At 48.5% G+C, this 18,656-nt stretch overlaps 9 protein-coding genes across 9 annotated transcripts; 6 read left to right on the top strand and 3 right to left on the bottom strand.

The window, feature by feature from the left end:
• Window positions 1–1,369: 1,369 nt before the first annotated feature.
• On the top strand, window positions 1,370–3,089 carry N7473_007117 (Calcium-transporting ATPase 2; the record flags this gene model as incomplete). Its single annotated transcript, XM_057153057.1, has 4 exons — window positions 1,370–1,453; window positions 1,508–2,401; window positions 2,451–2,881; window positions 2,936–3,089. 4 exons carry the CDS (start codon window positions 1,370–1,372, stop codon window positions 3,087–3,089), a joined length of 1,563 nt encoding a protein of 520 aa, XP_057007395.1.
• A 102-nt stretch (window positions 3,090–3,191) lies between these two features.
• Window positions 3,192–5,449, top strand: N7473_007118 (Calcium-transporting ATPase 2; the record flags this gene model as incomplete). Its single annotated transcript, XM_057153058.1, has 2 exons — window positions 3,192–4,567; window positions 4,627–5,449. 2 exons carry the CDS (start codon window positions 3,192–3,194, stop codon window positions 5,447–5,449), a joined length of 2,199 nt encoding a protein of 732 aa, XP_057007396.1.
• A 365-nt stretch (window positions 5,450–5,814) lies between these two features.
• On the top strand, window positions 5,815–7,670 carry N7473_007119 (lipid-binding SYLF domain-containing protein). The gene is made up of 3 exons (XM_057153059.1): window positions 5,815–6,081; window positions 6,132–6,232; window positions 6,302–7,670. The coding sequence occupies exons 1-3, from the start codon at window positions 5,886–5,888 to the stop codon at window positions 7,313–7,315; spliced, it is 1,311 nt and encodes a 436-aa protein (XP_057007397.1). The 5' UTR covers window positions 5,815–5,885; the 3' UTR covers window positions 7,316–7,670.
• Window positions 7,671–7,835: 165 nt separating this feature from the next.
• N7473_007120 (uncharacterized protein) lies at window positions 7,836–8,780 on the top strand (the record flags this gene model as incomplete). The annotated part of the gene is made up of 1 exon (XM_057153060.1): window positions 7,836–8,780. One exon carries the CDS (start codon window positions 7,836–7,838, stop codon window positions 8,778–8,780), a length of 945 nt encoding a protein of 314 aa, XP_057007398.1.
• Window positions 8,781–9,200: 420 nt separating this feature from the next.
• Window positions 9,201–10,247, bottom strand: N7473_007121 (sterol desaturase family protein; the record flags this gene model as incomplete). Its single annotated transcript, XM_057153061.1, has 1 exon — window positions 9,201–10,247. One exon carries the CDS (start codon window positions 10,245–10,247, stop codon window positions 9,201–9,203), a length of 1,047 nt encoding a protein of 348 aa, XP_057007399.1.
• A 1,217-nt stretch (window positions 10,248–11,464) lies between these two features.
• Window positions 11,465–12,595, bottom strand: N7473_007122 (uncharacterized protein; the record flags this gene model as incomplete). The annotated part of the gene is made up of 3 exons (XM_057153062.1): window positions 11,465–11,764; window positions 11,868–12,175; window positions 12,544–12,595. 3 exons carry the CDS (start codon window positions 12,593–12,595, stop codon window positions 11,465–11,467), a joined length of 660 nt encoding a protein of 219 aa, XP_057007400.1.
• A 1,195-nt stretch (window positions 12,596–13,790) lies between these two features.
• N7473_007123 (D-isomer specific 2-hydroxyacid dehydrogenase family protein) lies at window positions 13,791–14,795 on the top strand (the record flags this gene model as incomplete). The annotated part of the gene is made up of 1 exon (XM_057153063.1): window positions 13,791–14,795. One exon carries the CDS (start codon window positions 13,791–13,793, stop codon window positions 14,793–14,795), a length of 1,005 nt encoding a protein of 334 aa, XP_057007401.1.
• Window positions 14,796–15,005: 210 nt separating this feature from the next.
• On the bottom strand, window positions 15,006–16,809 carry N7473_007124 (cytochrome P450; the record flags this gene model as incomplete). The annotated part of the gene is made up of 4 exons (XM_057153064.1): window positions 15,006–15,059; window positions 15,124–15,268; window positions 15,324–16,734; window positions 16,785–16,809. The coding sequence occupies 4 exons, from the start codon at window positions 16,807–16,809 to the stop codon at window positions 15,006–15,008; spliced, it is 1,635 nt and encodes a 544-aa protein (XP_057007402.1).
• A 488-nt stretch (window positions 16,810–17,297) lies between these two features.
• N7473_007125 (uncharacterized protein) lies at window positions 17,298–18,224 on the top strand (the record flags this gene model as incomplete). The annotated part of the gene is made up of 2 exons (XM_057153065.1): window positions 17,298–18,086; window positions 18,150–18,224. The coding sequence occupies 2 exons, from the start codon at window positions 17,298–17,300 to the stop codon at window positions 18,222–18,224; spliced, it is 864 nt and encodes a 287-aa protein (XP_057007403.1).
• Between the last annotated feature and the right edge of the window lie 432 nt (window positions 18,225–18,656).

Below are 18,656 nucleotides of genomic sequence, written 5' to 3' on the forward strand. Positions count from 1 at the left end.
GAAAGCGGAATCTTGATCAGGACACATGTAAAGTAGTGGACGGTGTAATTGGGGGCTGAATGACAAGCCACAATGCTCGGTGCCTGTTAGGTACCTACTCAAATTAGGTAGGTACAGTACCTAGTTCGCAGGAGATTGATAAGAGTCACATGACTAGACATACCTAAGTGGCACCGCCACATGAGTTCACAGCCACATGAACAACTCCTGCGCCACATCTCATGTGGCAAGGTACAAGCGCATTAAGCATCCAACCAACCCCCGGGCCTCGTTACAACTGAGGCAAATGTGAAGCAAATCCAGAACCTGAACCCCGTATCAGATGTCAACCATAATCCCTGCACTGATCGATGACGCTGACCAGTCCAAATGATTATCATTGGCAATCCCCACCACCTGATTTTACCGCTCAGCTCTGACCGTCAGTCCGTGGAATATCACACCCACACCAAGCCGCGCAGATGACGCACTTCACAACATTCTCACCTCCCTCTTGATCAACTTCCAAGACTGGATTAGAACTCAAAATCTCCTCCGGCGCTATGTATCTACTTGATACAAAGTTTGAGCGGGGTTTCATGGCACTTGCTGGTTCGAGACGCCATTGGACTTTCATTGAGGCGCAGCAACTCCACTATGGGAACCGGCGGCAAGCCAGAAGTCGTCACATTAAACTGACATTGGATGGTTCTTTCGCGACGTGGAGCCTTCTGGTCAATAGCTGCTTTTATCTGATGTCTGACAACTCGAATCGGTCAGGTTCAACCGAGCTAAAGTCACAGAACGAGGCCGTCGGCGGCTAATATCTTCTCAGCAAAAGTAGATTCGTATGCGTAGATAGTCAGTGATGGTACCATGTCCACGTCTTTATGACTTCTCACCCCCGCGATATTTCTCGTCACTCTAGCTGGGATGCTGGGACTTCCTTGTTACATGTCGCCTCCTTTTGTATTCCACACCTCGCCTACAGAGTAGTATCCATTCAGCACGGTGAGCGTCGTTTTGCCTCTTCTGAGGCTGTGCCCCGGGTGTAATCATTAGCAAACCTGGAGGTGAAGAATTCTCTGCTCAGTGACATCTTTACCAAGACAATCTTTCACCTCGCCCCCTCTCTTGTCATTATCCGCTTGATCAAGAAATTCGCGCTTCCGCTTGGCAAACTAGTGACTCGCATATCATTTTCATGGTCCATTTACCTGGGCAGAGCCTGGGCATCAACACAGCCCCCCGATCTCTTTCTCTTGATAAATGCAACTGCACAACCGACCCCGGGGTTTTGAGTCCTCTTCACCACAACAATAATTCATATCTTTTCCATCTCACATATCAAAGGGACTCATTTGAGCCATCTTGGTGCCATTAGCACCTCATGGCCTCCTCACAGCATAACACGTCCCAGGAAAAGGGCATCTTCTTGAGCCCTCTCCAAGTTCCAGATTCTTCCGGAAGAGAGGTGAGACCCGCTCCTCACTTATCAAATATCACATTCCTAACCTCTCACTCGCAGCGATCTCTCTCCGCCTCATCAGCAGGCGCATCATCCTCTTGGTCTGGCCCTACAGATTTCAACCACAGCCCAACATCACCAACTTCATCTCTCTCCCCAGATATGGCAGGGAACCCAGATCCCTCCCGCCTGATGGTCCATCAATCCTCACATCGCCCCTCTTCATCCATCGATGGCGATACGCTTCGTCCACGCTCAGACTCATACGCCTCGACAGCAGTCATGCGTTCCAGAGCTAACTCCGTTGATCCCACTCAAGCTGGTAAGGCCTTTGATGACGTGCCGTTGTCAGAAGCCCTCAAGCCGGATCCTCGCGACGAGGTCGATTTCCATGTTGATGATAACCGGTTCGCGTTCTCGCCCGGCCAACTGAATAAGATGCAGAACCCCAAGTCTCTCGCTGCCTTTTATGCCCTGGGTGGCTTACAGGGTCTGGAGCGGGGTCTACGAACTGATCTCAATGCGGGCTTGTCTGTTGATGAGGGCCGGCTGGAAGGTACTGTTGATTTCCAGCAGGTTACGCCTCCATTGTACGAGAAGTGTCCTTCCATCAGCAAGCCCACTGTGGAAACTCCAGTGGTACCAGTGTCGTCTGGGGAGGGCTCGCCGTTTGAGGATCGTGTTCGCGTGTTCAGTGAGAACAGGCTGCCCGCACGAAAGTCTACGGGGTTCTTGAAGCTTCTGTGGATTGCCTACAATGACAAGATCATTATCCTGCTGACCATCGCTGCCATCGTCTCACTGTCTTTGGGCATCTACGAGACGGTAGATGGAGGGACGGGAGTTGATTGGGTTGAAGGCGTGGCCATCTGCGTGGCCATTCTCATTGTTACTGTTGTTACCGCAGCCAATGACTGGCAGAAGGAAAGACAGTTCGCCAAGCTAAACAAGAGGGTAAGTCACCAAGCCCTATGATCACTCAGTTTCATGCTAACTCTCACAGAACAATGACCGTGAAGTAAAAGTCATTCGATCAGGCAAATCCACCATGATATCCATTTATGACATCAAGGTTGGCGACGTCCTACACCTTGAACCTGGTGATTCCATCCCTGCAGATGGAGTCTTGATCTCAGGCCACGGTGTGAAATGTGATGAATCCTCTGCTACCGGCGAGTCGGACCAGATGAAGAAGACCGACGGCCATGAAGTCTGGCAGCAGATCGTCGAAGGTCACGCGACCCGGAAACTGGATCCATTCTTGATCTCTGGAAGCAAGGTCCTCGAAGGCGTGGGCACTTATCTAGTCACCAGTGTCGGGCCGTACTCTTCGTATGGTCGAATCATGATGTCTCTTCAGACCTCCAATGATCCTACTCCCCTTCAAGTGAAGCTGGGTCGTCTGGCGAATTGGATTGGGTACTTGGGCTCAGCGTATGTGAAAATCTTTTACTACTCGTGATACAATTGGCTAACATGGAATTTTAGTGCCGCAATCATCCTGTTCTTTGTCCTACTGTTCCGATTTATTGCCGACCTTCCAAATCACCCCAATGTCAGCCCTGCAGAGAAGGGCAAGGAATTTGTGGATATCTTGATCGTCGCCGTGACTGTTATTGTGGTCGCAATCCCAGGCAAGTAGTAATCCAATCATTCTACAATAATCATTGACTAACTTGTATTTTCCTTCGCAGAGGGTTTACCCCTGGCTGTCACATTGGCGCTGGCCTTCGCTACCACTCGAATGGTCAAGGAAAATAACCTTGTCCGAGTCCTGCGTGCCTGCGAGACCATGGGTAATGCCACTGTTATTTGTTCCGACAAGACCGGAACACTCACACAGAACAAAATGACTGTCGTCGCTGGTTCATGGGGCTCAGTTCTCAACTTCACCCAGTCCTCTGAAACTCGTGATGGTGAAACCTCCATGACTACCGCCGAGGCCTTCAAACAATGCTCTGCTCCTGTCCGAGACCTCATTGTCAAGAGTGTTGCCTTGAACTCCACTGCCTTCGAAGAAGACAAGGATGGTCAGCGGGGATTTGTTGGAAGCAAGACGGAAGTTGCTCTTCTTCAAATGGCCCAGGATCATCTGGGCATGGATCTCGTCGCTGAGCGTGGATCTGCTGATATTGTTCAGCTCATTCCGTTTGACTCGGCCCGCAAGTGTATGGGTGTTGTGTACCGTCACGCCGGTGTTGGGTATCGACTGCTCGTCAAAGGAGCATCCGAATTGATGGTCGATGCCTGCTCGATGCAAATCACTGAGATTGACATGTCCAAGGATAAAGTAAACACCGAGCCACTGTCGGAAACAGGACAGCAGAAGATCCTGGATACAATCGATCGCTATGCTCAGGGTTCTCTCCGAACGATTGGAATCGTCTACAAAGATTTTGATTCTTGGCCACCCAAGGGTGGCAAGAAACACGACGATGAGAGTTCAGCCGAATTTGGAGATTTCTTCAAGGGAATGACATGGGTAGGCGTTGTCGGAATTCAAGATCCCCTTCGCCCTGAGGTTCCCCCAGCCATTGAGAAGTGCCGTATGGCCGGTGTTCAAGTCAAGATGGTGACTGGTGACAACGTCGCTACTGCTACTGCTATTGCTTCTTCTTGCGGAATTAAGACCGAAGATGGACTTGTCATGGAGGGACCCAAGTTCCGACAGCTATCCGATGAAGAAATGGATGAGGTCGTCCCACGTCTTCAGGTCCTGGCACGATCCTCGCCCGAGGACAAGCGTATTCTGGTTGAACGGCTCAAGCTTCTCGGTGAGACCGTTGCTGTGACAGGCGACGGCACGAATGACGGTCCTGCTCTGCGAACTGCCGATGTTGGCTTTTCCATGGGTATCGCTGGCACTGAGGTTGCCAAGGAAGCTAGTTCGATTATTCTCTTGGATGACAACTTCAAGTCTATCGTGACTGCAATTTCTTGGGGTCGAGCTGTTAATGATGCCGTTGCAAAGTTCTTGCAATTCCAGATCACTGTTAACATCACCGCTGTGGTTTTGACCTTCGTCTCGTCTGTGTACAGCAGCTCGAACAGCAGTGTTTTGAACGCGGTGCAGCTTCTTTGGGTCAACTTGATCATGGATACCTTTGCTGCTCTGGCTCTGTAAGAAACCCTCCCCCACTGACTTGAAAATGACCACTACTAACGCTATATCACTACAGAGCCACCGACGCCCCTACCGAAAAGATCCTGGATCGCAAGCCCGTGCCAAAGAGCGCCTCGCTTTTCACACTGACAATGTGGAAAATGATCCTCGGCCAAGCCATTTACCAGCTCGCCGTGACATTCATGCTCTACTTCGCCGGCGACAAAATTCTCGGCGCCCACCTCGACGACACCGACCTCGACCACCGCTCCAAACAACTCTCCACCGTGGTCTTCAACACATTCGTCTGGATGCAAATCTTCAACGAATTCAACAACCGCCGTCTCGACAACAAATTCAATATCTTCGAAGGTATGCTCCGCAATTACTGGTTCCTCAGCATTAACGCCGTCATGGTCGGCGGCCAAGTCATGATCGTGTACGTGGGTGGCCAAGCCTTCGGCGTGACCCGGCTCAGCGGTATCCTTTGGGCTGTGTGTATCATCTGCGCATTGGGATGTCTACCCTGGGCTGTTGTTCTGCGCACGATCCCCGATCGCCACTTTGGTGTTGTGTTTAATGCTGTTGTAGGTGGTATGAATGCTGTTTTGCGTCCGGTGGTGAAGGGCTTTAATGCCCTTGCCCGTGGGTTGAAGGCTTTATTTCAGCCACTTGTGCGGTTTACCCGACGACTGTTTTCTCGTCGAGAGAACAAGACTGGGGACTCGGATGAGTCTTCTATTGAAATTCCATCGACTACTCAAACTGTCGATGAGGAAGCTCCTGCTTCCACTCTTACTCCTGCTCCGCCAAAGGTCATTCGGGAGGACGATCCTGAACGCCCTCGGACACCACCTGCGATTGCGGTTCCCCCAATCCTTGTTACAAGCTCACCATAATGGGTGGGTTTTTCTTGTTATGACATGATGTGCCATTTAGCGATTTTCGGCGTTATGGGCTGTACTACACATTGCATTGGCATTAGACCTCCTGAGTGGTTTTAGTCTAGACATTTACAAAAAAAGAAGACAGACACACTTTTGCACCCAACATTTCTGTACCCGTAGCATTTCAAATTTCAAACAGCCCATACCATTTGATCAAAAGAAAAGCACTTTGACTCGTAGTTATTTCTCAATTGGCTCTAATAGTTCAACAAGAGTATGAAATAGGATCTTTGTTGATCTGATAATATTGGCCCCCACGTTGTGGAAAAGTTAAAAGTCTATCTCGGCTAGTGGCTGATGCTAACAGCAGGGTAAACATCTCATCTCCCCTCTCCCCTGAGATTGTTGACTGCTCTCTGGTACCAAGTATCTTCCCCAATTCAGCGTGATGTCGTCAGATGAAATACGACCGGTGAGTGAAGGGCCCGCTTCGACTGAAGCGCAGACTCCAGCTCCATCTTCAGCTCCAGGCCCGACCGTGGAACCAACTCCCACCACGGCTCCTCCCACTTCGAACGCGCGACAAACCCCGATCGCCGGCTATCGAAACCCAATTCACAACCCATTCCCAGCCTCTCTTGCCAGTACGTTGACCGTTAAAGATCTGGGTGACGATCACTAATATCAAATATAGGTGAATGTAGAAAAGCAGGGCAAATCATCGATTCGTTCGTGAATCCCAAATATGCTGGTTTAGAAGGTGCAATTCCCGCTCGCATTCTCGCCCCAGCCAAAGTAAGACCAAGACCACTCCACGATACCATTCCTCCCAGACCACCAACCAAGCTAACCTCACCACCTCAGGGCCTAGTAATCTGCAGCGTCTTCAAAGCCGGCTTCCTAGGCTCCGTCCGCTTCGGCTCCGGTCTAATCGTCTGCCGCCTCCCTGATGGAAGCTGGTCCGCCCCATCGGCCATCTCGCTGGGCGGGTTAGGCGCCGGCGGCCAGTTCGGAATGGAATTTACCAATTTCGTATTCGTTCTCAACACTGACGCCGCAGTCAAGACTTTTATCAACTCGGGCACGTTGACTCTGGGCGGAAATATCTCCATAGCCTTTGGAACTGGTCGAAGTGCTGAGACTGCGGCTATGATTGGGACTAAAGGCGTTGCGGGCATTTTTGCCTATTCGAAGACTCGGGGTGTGTATGGCGGGTTGACTCTTGAGGGGGGTATGATTGTGGAGCGTTCTTCTGCAAATAAGAAGCTTTATGATCGAAAGTTGAAGGCGAAGGAGCTTCTTACTGGTGAAGTTCCGCCGCCGCCGCAGGCCGAACCGCTTATGCGTATTCTGAATTCGGAGGCTTTCCGGCTTCCAGCGGGGGGCCAAGAGTCTCCGGCTGCGGATGTGCCTGCGCCGGCGGCTGGCGATCAAGCTGCAGAAATTCAAGCGCCGGTTCCTCCAGTGGCGGTTGCTCCAGTTGCGGGAGCTTCAGTGCCAGAACATACCCGGGAAGCCCAAGCATCAGAGGTCCCAGTTGCGGAAGCTGCCTCTCAGCCAGCTCCGGCCGTGCCTGAGCTGGAAACCCAATTACCACGAGAACCGTCTACCGACAACGATGCCCACAATGTATCCCAAGAAGCTGCGGAACAGCCTAAGGAAGCCTCCGGCGCTCCCGAGCATGATGTGCAGCCTGCAGTCGAGGGCGAGGCTTCCAATGACACCCAATCTCCATCACAGGATACCCTGGAAACCACGATAGAAGCTCATCCAAGTTCTGCGGCTGATACTCAGCCCGCGCATCCATCTCAGCCGAAGCTCGAGCATGAAGAGTCGCCTGTTGTTAAAAATACCGGTGATGCTCCCAGAGAGACATGATCTTCGCAGGACCGGGCTTAATATCTGAATTCTTTAAGCCCATATGTTCTGTTTGATTGATTTCTGTCGTGATATCCTAATTTTATTCCGTTTCCATTGTTTGCTCATGATCTTTCTCGGCGAATGGAAATGGAGTGCTTAGTAACTGGGTTATACTTTAAATTTTGGGATAATTGAAAGTTGTGCACATTTCCTGTGGAACGTCTCTCAAGTCAAGATCCATTACCAATCTTCGAGCTTGAAATCGCTAACCATTAATATCTGTGGCGTTTTTATGCATTTTCGTGGCCCACTCTTGTGTCCATTATCTAAACCGAGGTGAATTGACTTTTTTGTTAGATTACTGATCACGGGAACCTCATGCATTCATTTGAATACAATAAAGACAACCTCATCTTTTGGATGCTATAAGGATCTGGCATCTGGCCACCTAATTAGTAGTGGTTTTATTCTATCACTATCAATTTGGCGGTCGTCGTCGGCTTGTCAACTACCCACACAAGCAACCATACAAGCCAAGATGCCATCAGATTCGACGATTCTCCACGAGATCGGCTTCAGTCAGGTAAGCCAAGGAGCATTCCTTCACTCGCCATCTGAGCAAGTTTCTCTGCCCGAAAAAGCCAACCCAACACATCCTACCCCAGATGTGATTATTATCTGCGTTTGGGGCTTCGCCCATGCAAAGCACATTGCAAAATACATCGCCGGGCACCAGTCTCTCTACCCAAATGCCAAGATCCTCCTCATCTACAATTCCGTCGCAAACATGATGTGGAAGTCAGATTCTTCCCAGATGCAATGGTTCCAGCCTGCTGCAGCCGTGCTTCGGGGGTGTATAGACTCAACGCCCGACCTAAAGGTTCTTGTTCATTTATTTTCCAATACGGGTTCGCATTCTGCGGTACAACTTGCCGAGGCCTGTGAAAAAAGTGACCCTCCATTTGAAATGCCGGTTACGTCGATTATCTTCGATTCCTGCCCCAGCATGCCCATCTTTGGACCGATGGCTAACGCGCTCGCGTTGGGCTCGCCTTCTAAGAATATAGTTATCACCACTATGGTGAGAGCTGTGGCATACGGTATCATTGGGTTATCACTCGCTCTCGAGAAAGCTGGGCTTACGACTCATGTGGCCACGAAGCTCTACGCTCAACTGAACTCTATATCCGGTGGTTTTCTCACGCGGAGGATTTCCGCTGGAGAACAAGTTGCTTTATGCCCAGTTTCGAGGACTTATATATACGGTCCAGATGATGATATGATACCCGTGGACCAAGTGATTCAGCATGCAAATATTGCAATTGCGAACATGTCGGCGTGTGGGGTCGCCGATGCGTCAAACTATGTGAAGATGGAGAAGTTTGTTGGAAGCCCACACGTCAATCATGTCAGGTTTGAGAAGGAACGTTATTGGAGAATTATCGAAGAGACATGGCAAAGAAGTGTCACCTACACTACATAGGAGATACTTGCAGCTGGTGGGCTTTGAGTACGGGAAGCCAATTATTCACCCAGTGAGGCGGAGGAGCCAACCTTTGCTCTTATTTTTGTATATCAAATCCAAATCTCATAGTTTCATAGAGTTGAATAGAGATTAATAATAAGTGAATTTTCTCTCAGCTGGCCTGTCATCATCCAAATACTCTGATGTCCACCACGACTGGTAAGAAATCATTAATATGCTGCTATCGAACGGAGGCAAATGACGGGTCGACCTCTACTTTGAGAGCTTAATCTAAATCTGATCATGACATTCATTGCATTTGTATATAGTCTAACCTTTCTATGGTTTATATACGAAAGACATGCTTCCCTAGATTTCTTTCCAATGGCCAAAACTAACCTCTCGATAGATAACACCATGTCCTCGATTGACTTGTCGCTACCAGAGAGGAATTTCAACCGTGTTGACATAGTCAATATTCTCTGCGTGCCCCTCGACGCGAGGAATCGACGTCCTGAACAGACGATCCCAAACTCGGGTTTGCTTGCCATAGTTATGGCTGTTCTTCCAGCCTTTTCGGTGATGAAGATCATGGTCTTCTAGCAGGAGTTCCATATCAAACATTTTCAGTAGCGAAGTCCATGGGTTCACCGCAGTGGCAATCATACGCAAACCGCTATGGCCCAGAACCTCTGTGAACACCACATATTGTTGGCAAACCCACCATTCATAGAATCCCATTGGGAAACCCATCAATTTCATCGTGCCGTAGGTGATAACAGGGGTACCGATGACATCGATGAACTCTTGCACCTTGTCTGCGTAAGCAGTCAGGAGAGGGTTGGGGTGTTTGGTCAAGTGGTGGGTGCGGTGGAATTTCCATAGGTGTTCCGACTCGTGAGCGGAGCGATGAAAGATATAATACCAGAAGTCGAGGGTGAGGGCGTACATTCCAGTCTCAAAGATGAGCCATCCCCAACGGATCGAAGCAGGAGACTCGTCGCCACGGTATGCGAGGAAGACTGTAACCATTGGCCGGAATATGATGACAGATAGCACGGTTTGCACAGTCTTGCCAACTCCGACATCAGGCACGCCATCGCGAGGATGCTTGTCGCCGTCGAAGAATCCAATCTTGTGTCCGAGACGGCGGAGGACTCGTACTTCGTGTACAGCATTGAATTCAAGGCATAGGCTGTAGAAGATGAAAACAACCCACGCCGGGGGTTGACCGAAGTAGTTGATGTAAAGTTGATGGAGGGCGAGGGGCATGAAAGCATGAGTGAGGACCCATCGATGAAACTGCATTTCCGGTGCGTATGGCACTTTCTCGGCCTTGTCGTGAACGGGAACATCCTGATCAAGGTTCATATGATGCACGTCCAAGACGTCCAATAGCCAGTGGCCGAACTTCCATTGCGACTTTTCCCATGTCCGCCAGGTGGACTTCATGGAATCTTTCGGATTTCGCATAGGAGTAGCCATTTTGAGGATGATGAGAGGGGGAAATGAAAATTCTGGGGAAGCCAGGCAGATCTCCATCTATATTTGAACATCTGTACTGACCACCTGAAGCCGAGGTGTGGGTACGCACTTGTTAGGGTCATCGCAGATCCATCCACATCCCCCTTTCCACCCCGCCACTCAGCCCAATGTCCGAGTTTTGTACTGCTTCTAAGCCTTCTACTGGTTGAAAGCATTGATACTAATTTTCTCCGACTTTTTTGACGTCACTAGTTGATAATAATTGTATGGCAACGCATGATCCTAGCACGAGATTTTCTCTGCCTGGCTATCGTTTTCTCAGATCTGCGCTTTGCGTTCACGTGAAACACCAAAATATCTTTCCAAGCAGTTCTGGTGAATCTTGTCATTGGTAGGTGCCTTAAAAGATTATTGGACCAGTCCATCTGATCCCGAGGTCGAGTCTGTCAAGCCACCCCGAATAGGATATTATGTTCCGGCGTCTAAAGATTGGCCTCGGTCTAACCCGATGAAGTTACGATCGGCACCAATCCAGTGGAGCTTCATGGACACATACTATCACTCCAGTGGAAGCAAAATAATACAAGCCATTCTCATCTAGAAATGCTAAAGCGACGATACAGGATTGCGAATTCTATGGTACACCTCATCTTCTGGCTTAGAATTACTATCTTTCGATTGGGATATCATAGTAGTAGTGTTTTGAAATTCCGAGTCAAGAAACAAGAGAAATAGACTACCCAGATATGCTTTCATGACTGCTTTCACGACTCTCATCTCGAAGATCTCTCTAAGTGTCTTTTTAAATGTCTTTTTAAATGTCCTTCGAATCATCTTTCTTGGTGGCACGGATACCATTTTGTGGTCTATCGTCTAACTCGTGCGCTGCTAAAATGATTGTGGGAATTTGTCGGGGTTTCAAACTGATGGAACTCCCCTAGTAACTATAGAAGATAGTAATATTACCACTATGTTAAAGCAGAATAATGGCGTTTCTTCGAATGAGCGATCTTGTACCGTCGCTTTAGTAACTCTCTTCTCATGGATACTACTTAAGGTGACTTCAAGCTTCCCCCCACCACGGCATCAACCTGCAAATGTCTCGTGTTTTCAATTTTGCCATCCCCGTTCAGTGCGTGTCATTACTCGTGCCACTGCCCCGAAATTCCTAGATTGTGTCAAAGATGTCTAGAAGCTTCCGCCTGTGTGCTGGAAGATTAGATAGTTTCATTTTCATTGTCCTCTTGCGAAGCTCCCTGTAACCGAGAAAAAAGCTCCAATTCCATGCGCTCAGCCGGAAGTGGCCCTATGAGGATTTCTCCGACCACTTCAGTACCTGGAGGAAAATCGTGCTCAAAGATGGGTTCGCCAGCTCCCTTCATGTTGGCAAGCACTGACTGGCAGAAGTGCCAACGAAGCAATTCATCTGCGACACGGATGGGGTTGTTAGGATCTCGACACACGATATCCAGTACTCGACCATCGACGTCCCATTTATTACCTCCAAAATCTGTGATCTTGTAGCCATCATAAGCGTAGACTAGCAAGCGACTCATCGCTTACCGAAGTTACTGTATGGTAACTAAGTTAACTCAAAAAGACTTGACTCATTTGACTTACATCTGGGTTGACGGAAACAAGGTAGCTATCGAATAGCTGGTGCATGGTTGCCGAGACTAACAGGCCGTTCTGTACTGAGTTGATTGAGTGGTTGAAATTACGCTGGGGCAAAAGTCCCTCGCGATCCACAGGGAAGATGTCCGCCGCTTCAATGCCGGCCCAGTCATCGTCAGTGTTGACTACCCCAGTCAAAACACATTTACCATCTCGTGACCGCACAGAATCCCGAAAAGAATCATTTCCTCGACCGCTTCGGCTAAGGGAAAAGATTCGTCGCACGCAAGTCTCCTCTGTCAATTTGATATCTCCTAACAAAGTTAGCCTGGCTTCTCATTATTTCATGGTCGAGGCTTCTCGCAGGATAATTTAGTTGCTCGTGCAACATCCTATCCCCCATCCGGAGGATATCAATAACGTGTACATCAATTTCTTTGCATAATCGCTAGACTCTTGCAGTGGGGTTTTATAAGTTTCAGCACCCGACAGATTTTCAAAAATATCTTTCTAGTCACGAGCTTGAACGGTAAACTAAGAAGAAACATAAATTTTGGAGGTTATTCAAAAGACATTCGAAAAGATCCTTTGAAAACCACAAAGTTTTGGGGGTTATATCGACACGCGAGAAGATATTGGAAGTTGTCGCGCGAGAAGCCCCGGCCTATTTCATTACACTCACCTCGAGGGCAAAAGACATCGTAGTCGCCTTCTGCGAGACATTCTGTATTCATTGGCACCAGTTGGCCCGTCCCTCAAATGCGAATCGAAATGATTCCATCGACAACAAGTAAGACATCCATCAGCATTTGGAATAAATTAGCGTTTGTGATGGAACCATTCTGTCGGACACCCCCGAGATGGGCACCCGTCGAACCATCGTAAAAGTTCACATTCCGCCTACTAAAGCGAGGCATCTTGACGTGCAGTGGAGAGAGATATGGCGTCTTTGGAGGGAGTTCAAGCGTTGATAGCGGCAACTGGGGTTCAACCGTTGCAGTCTGATTCCTAGTTGAGCGAGTGGATCGTCTGCATACAGTCTTCAGCAACTCCACCAACTAATGGTGAGATAAAGAATATATCGACATAGACCTAGACGATGGTAAGGTCTTGAAGCCTCTCGGTGCTTTCGAAGCTCCTACCATAATTTTTGATATAAAGCCGGATACCTGAAGGAAAACTACCATACCCCTGGGGAGATAGGATGGCGGGTATCTCCCGCCTCTCTCGGACGTTCATCGAAATCATATCATCATCATCCCATCATCATACGTCTGTGTGCACAGTGTTCAATGGTTTGATTTCAAATTTACAACGAAAAACTGTCTAAATGAGTACTTAAAGGCCTGTACAGAAAAGAGGATTTCCTTGCGTTCGAAAGCGTTAAAAAAAATGGACTCGTCCTGAGTTATTGTACTTTCAATTAGCCCAATACCTGGCACGCCCTTTCGATGACATCCGAAGCCGGATTGGGAAGTGGGGCCATTAGAATATTCCTCGAGGGCAACATTCACAGTAACAGTAAGGGACTAGGAATCAATGCAGCATGTCTTTTTGATAATAATAGCGCTTTAATCAGGTGATAAAAACGAAATATCAACTCTCGCAAAATTTGAGACCACTGTGTTCTTGGAAAGAGCCTCGGCAAGACTTTTGGCGGCTCGGGTCACATATCCCGAGTAGCTGGGGAACCTTCCCAGAACGATGAGTCTAACGCTTGTCCTAGAGGTTGCATATTGACATGGTGGATCAACCAGTAAATCATCTCGGTTATGAGTGAAGCAATAGGATAGAACCTTATAAATTGCGTCTGAGAATTGCATCGTCATCAGTGTCCAAATCAAATCTGCCAGCCTCGTCTCCGTCCTACCCCTCTTATACAGCCTTACCCCTCCGTCCCGCTCACACATCCCCTACCCCTGGAATACAATGTCTGCTGAAGAAACAACTCACCATATCGTCGCCCTTGAGGCAATTCACTGCCCAATACCCGACTTCGACCTCCCAGGTCCACACACCAAGTCAATCCACAATTGGACCACGCCCGCAGAGCTCAGCGAACGGGTCAAAGATGCCACAATCGTGATAACGACCACAATCCGGCTCTCCGCCGAGATTCTCAACGTTGAAAAAACTCCACGTCTGCGCCTAATCGTGGTCCTAGCATCCGGAACAGACTGTGTCGACAAAGAAGCCGCTAAAGCACGCGGAATTCCCGTATGCAATTGTCCCGGCACGAATATCGATAGTGTCAGTGAGCACGCGATCGGATTATACTTCGCGACGCGGAGGAACCTGGTTAAATTGACCAATGCTGTCACGACTGTACCTGCAGAGGGCGAAACGGAGTGGAAAAAGAAGGGTTCTCTGCACCCACAACTGCGGACCGCGGATGGCAAGGCTCCTTTACTATGCAGCGAGGAGACGGTCGGAATCATTGGGTACGGCGCACTGGGGAAACGAATCCAGATGCTGGCAACGGCTCTGGGGATGAAGGTGATTATAGCCGAGCGGCGAGGAGTGGAGCCTCGAGCAGATAGGGTTTCCTTCGAAGATGCCCTTCGACAATCGACCGTGTTGATACTATGTCTACCGAGAACTCCTGAAACCGTGAATATGATTTCAACAGAGGAACTGCGGATGATGCCGTGCCAAGCTGTGCTCATCAACGTTGCTCGTGGGGGAATAGTGGACGAGGAAGCGTTAGTCACAGCTTTGAAGCAGGGTGAGATCTTTGGGGCGGGAATGGATGTTTATGCGAATGAGCCTGTTGGAAGGGGCGGGTCACCTTTGTTGGAGGCAGATGGATTGAATCTGGTGTTGACTCCGCATCTTGCTTGGCTTGCGGAGAGGACCATGGGCAATCTTCAGGCTGGCGTTAAGGCAACAGTTGAGCGCTGGTGTATTGGTGATATGATAAATCGGGTAGCGTGAGATTAGATGGTATTTCTAAACAGCTTTTGTCTACTTTGATGGGATGAAGAAGACCATGGTACTGGGATCAATAGATCAAAGGCCCAAGCCTAACATTGGGGCCTACTACATAGAGATTTCTATTCCTACTGGTAGCTTTAATCCGAAGAGTTATTTAAACCAAATCAAAAGAAAAATCGAAAGCTTATAAGCATTACTAGTTCCTCTCAACTATGTCGTTTTCGCGCTGTGCCGTTTCTCAAATTTGATAAAACACTCATGTTCCTAGGATGAGGTAGAGAGAATTAGTTCTCGAGACGTCCAAAATTTAGCTAATTCGTATTCTCACCTCAGCTTTTGGAAGAGTCTCGTCGTAGAATACTTCAAATCGGCTTGTGATGACTGGACCGGTTCCTCTTTGCCGCTCATACTCACTGGTCGAATACCGCCTATAGATAGCTGCAAGCAATGTCGTCATCTCTGCCATAGCAAGACTAGAAAATTTCATTAGATTAGCCCAGAGAAAGCTTCAGTTGGATTCAAACTTACTGCAGGCCAATACACATCCGGCCTCCACTGGAAAATGCCCAGAACCATTTCTTCATCTCCGTTAAATCACCACACTGGCCTAACCACCGCTCGGGCTTGAACTTCAGGGGGTCTGGAAACACTTCTGGGTTTCGATGAAGTGTATATGGCGACATGCTCACAACTGTTCCAGCGGGAATCAAGTATCCGTCAATAGTTGTATCAACTGGTAGTGACCGCGGCTCCGAGGCTGGCAAAGGAGCATAGAGCCTAAGGGTCTCCTTTATGATAGCATCAAGATATGGAAGTTTGTCCACGGCTTCCGCAGTCGGGTTGCCGTCATCATTGCAATCCATCTTAGAAATTTGATCAACCTCCTCGATCAATTTCTTTTGATACTCTCGATTTTCTTCGCGAGAGATGGCCCAAATCGTGAACATCAGTGTATCGCTTGTGGTGTCTATGCCGGCGAGGAAATGATCTGCCAGCTCGGAAGCCATATCAAGGCCGTCAAGACGACTTCCTTTACCTAGCTTGCTCTGTTTCCAAAGCTTTTCGATAATGGCAAAATCCTGAGATGGTGGTTTTTCATTGACGGCGGCCTCAAAATCTGTCCAGGACTGGAGTGCGTGGGCTCGAATTCCAGTGTACGTGGCCGGCTTTTCCATCGGCAATAATCCGAGACTGGTGACAAGTCTCTCCATCATTCCAGTTCGATTATAAAGCCACTTTGTGTAGCTCTTCAAATGTGTAGCATACCAGCTCAGCTTTCGTCGGCTGGGATCAATAATATCACCAATGAGTTTTCTGTGGTCGTCATTGCCAGTGACTGCATGTGTTCCCCCATATTTTTCTCCGTAGAGGAACCCGGTGATGCTGTCCAAGCTGAACCAATGTAGGCTCTGGAATATCTCCTCGGCCACATCTTTTTCACGTTCCAGAAGCTCGAGGTAGCTCTTCACATTCTTCTCTATCAATGGTCTTGCTATCGCGTTAGGCGAAAGTATCACACTCTTTGAGTAGGCATGGGCAAGTAGTTTCTTCCTCTCGGCGTGCTGTTTAGTGCCAGCAAAGGTAAAGAGATTCTGGCGCCCATAGGCATCGAACATTCGATAGAAGACTGTTCTTTCGAAGCCGGATCCAGCGCCATAGATCGTTCTCAACGCACTTAGAGAGGAGAAGGATACTTCATTTGGGCCAATGCGTACTGCGGTACCGTATTGTTGATGCAACGAGTGAATTGTTTGCGTCCGGACACCGTGATAGTCAGCAAGTGCAAGCCGCCATTTAGTTGCTGAAAATAGCTTTGAACCTGGAATCTGTCCGAGAGGGTTTGCGTATAGAGGTTGGTAGATGAAACGATACAGAATCAATGCCAGGAACGTTGCCCCAGCGATGACCACTACGCTGTTTGACTGTAGAACGGCGCCTACTAATGTCAGGTCAGTATTAAAGGCCATTTAGATGGGCAAACTGACTGACCTCCGTTGGTGATACCCTCAGTCATGGTGTTATATTCCAGCTTCCCCTTGGCCAATCAAAGGAGATTTCCAATATCTGGTCGTATGGGATAATCCCTCGGGAAAGCTAGCTGTCGGGTTACCGTTGAAGTACCGCGAGGATTGGGTTTGCCTGTTCAAAGTTACAGACATCGGCAGATCCGAAGTGGAAGTTCTAGAGATTGCGACGTCGATGGTGAACCTCTTATCTCCTCCTCTGCACGCTGGCGGATTGCGCCGTGCGGGGTTGTAATCGGAACTCCCGATTTCGGACGAGCCCGCCAGACAAGGACGATTACCAAATGGAATTAAATCAAGGGCAGAATAAACTTCAGTGACACATCTAGAAGTTTATAATGCTTCGTGTAGATTCTTGGCTCTGTATATGGTTGTCAGAATGATTTTATAATCGTGGTCAGCAACGCCTTTGGTTTTCCTTAATCATCTGATAGTTATCTCTAAGAAGCATACCTTCTCTGGGTAGCTCCTTTCAACAATGTCTCCTACCGCAACCGCTTCTCAGGATGCTGAGGTGACGATTGCGCTAACTAAACTCAAAGATGCCGATGCTATGGCGGCCATGGCTCATAGAGGCAAGGCTCTCCCTGGCATTCCCAATTTTGATTCATATGCCGAGAAACGCGAATGGCAGCTACAACACATGGCAGGTGCATTTCGCGTTTTTGCTCGTGAGGGCTATGCAGAAGGAATTTCAGGACACATCAGTGTGAGAGATCCCGAGTTCGAGGATCGGTTTTGGATCAATCCCCTTGGTGTGCACTTTGGAATGTTAAAGGCGAGCGACATGATTTGTGTGACTATCGATGGCGACGTGGTGGGTGGAAATATGGCTGGGTCAATCAATGCTGCTGGGTTCCAGATCCACAGTGCGGTGCATAAATCACGTAAAGACGTGCATGCTATATGCCACACGCACTCGGTACACGGACGAGCTTGGTCAGCGTTTGCAAAGCCTCTCGAAATGATCAATCAAGATGTTTGCTATTTCTACAAGGCCCACGCTGTGTACTCTGACTATGGAGGCATTGCAAATGAGGCGTCTGAAGGCCAACGAATCGCTGGAAGTTTGGGTGACGGAAAGGCTGTGATCTTGATGAACCACGGCCTCCTGACTGTAGGGGAGACTGTTGATGAAGCAGCATTCCTGTTCTGCCTCATGGAAAGAAGCTGCAAAGCCCAACTGTTAGTCGACCGAACAGACCTCAAAAAGCAGATTGTGAGCGATGAAGAGGCAGCTTACAATTTCAAGGTGGCAAGCACTCCAGTAAGATAGACCTCAATTGCCTGGATACTCGGAGAAAGTAGTTTTGCTAACATAAGAGCATAGGAAACTCTCTTTGCTGAGTTTCAGCCGCATCTGCGGTATGAGGAATATCTTTGCAAAGGCGACTTCAAGTCTTAGGCATGACAGGAGTGGGTTTTGATTTTTGTTTTAGGAACGTGTTTAGGTGCGTGAATAGACTACACTTGTTTGAATATTGGAACTACGACTTTGGCATGGAGGTAACTGGTTTTACGCGGGGAATACTCACCTTAATTATTCGGTCATCCTACATTCGCCTGGTCTTTTCTAAAAATATATTTCTTGTGCTAGACCAGGTCTGCTTTTTAATGAAAAATTCATCGCTCTATGTTGGCTTCTCAAGAGAGATTCACGTGAAATGAGCGTAAGATATACTCAGCCCCTACTTACTATCGGTTCACACAAGCTATGGGTATCCTTTTTTTTCGTGTTGAAAGACAACTATCTGGTCCAATTTGACTTTCCCTCAATATGTTCTAAGGCAACGTGGCTACTCCCCCGCAAAATTGCAATTATAGTCGTGCAGGGGCC

Source organism: Penicillium subrubescens (genome assembly GCF_028828155.1).
Source record: "Penicillium subrubescens strain IBT 31985 chromosome Unknown utg000005l_segment0_segment0, whole genome shotgun sequence".
NCBI lineage: Eukaryota > Fungi > Ascomycota > Eurotiomycetes > Eurotiales > Aspergillaceae > Penicillium > Penicillium subrubescens.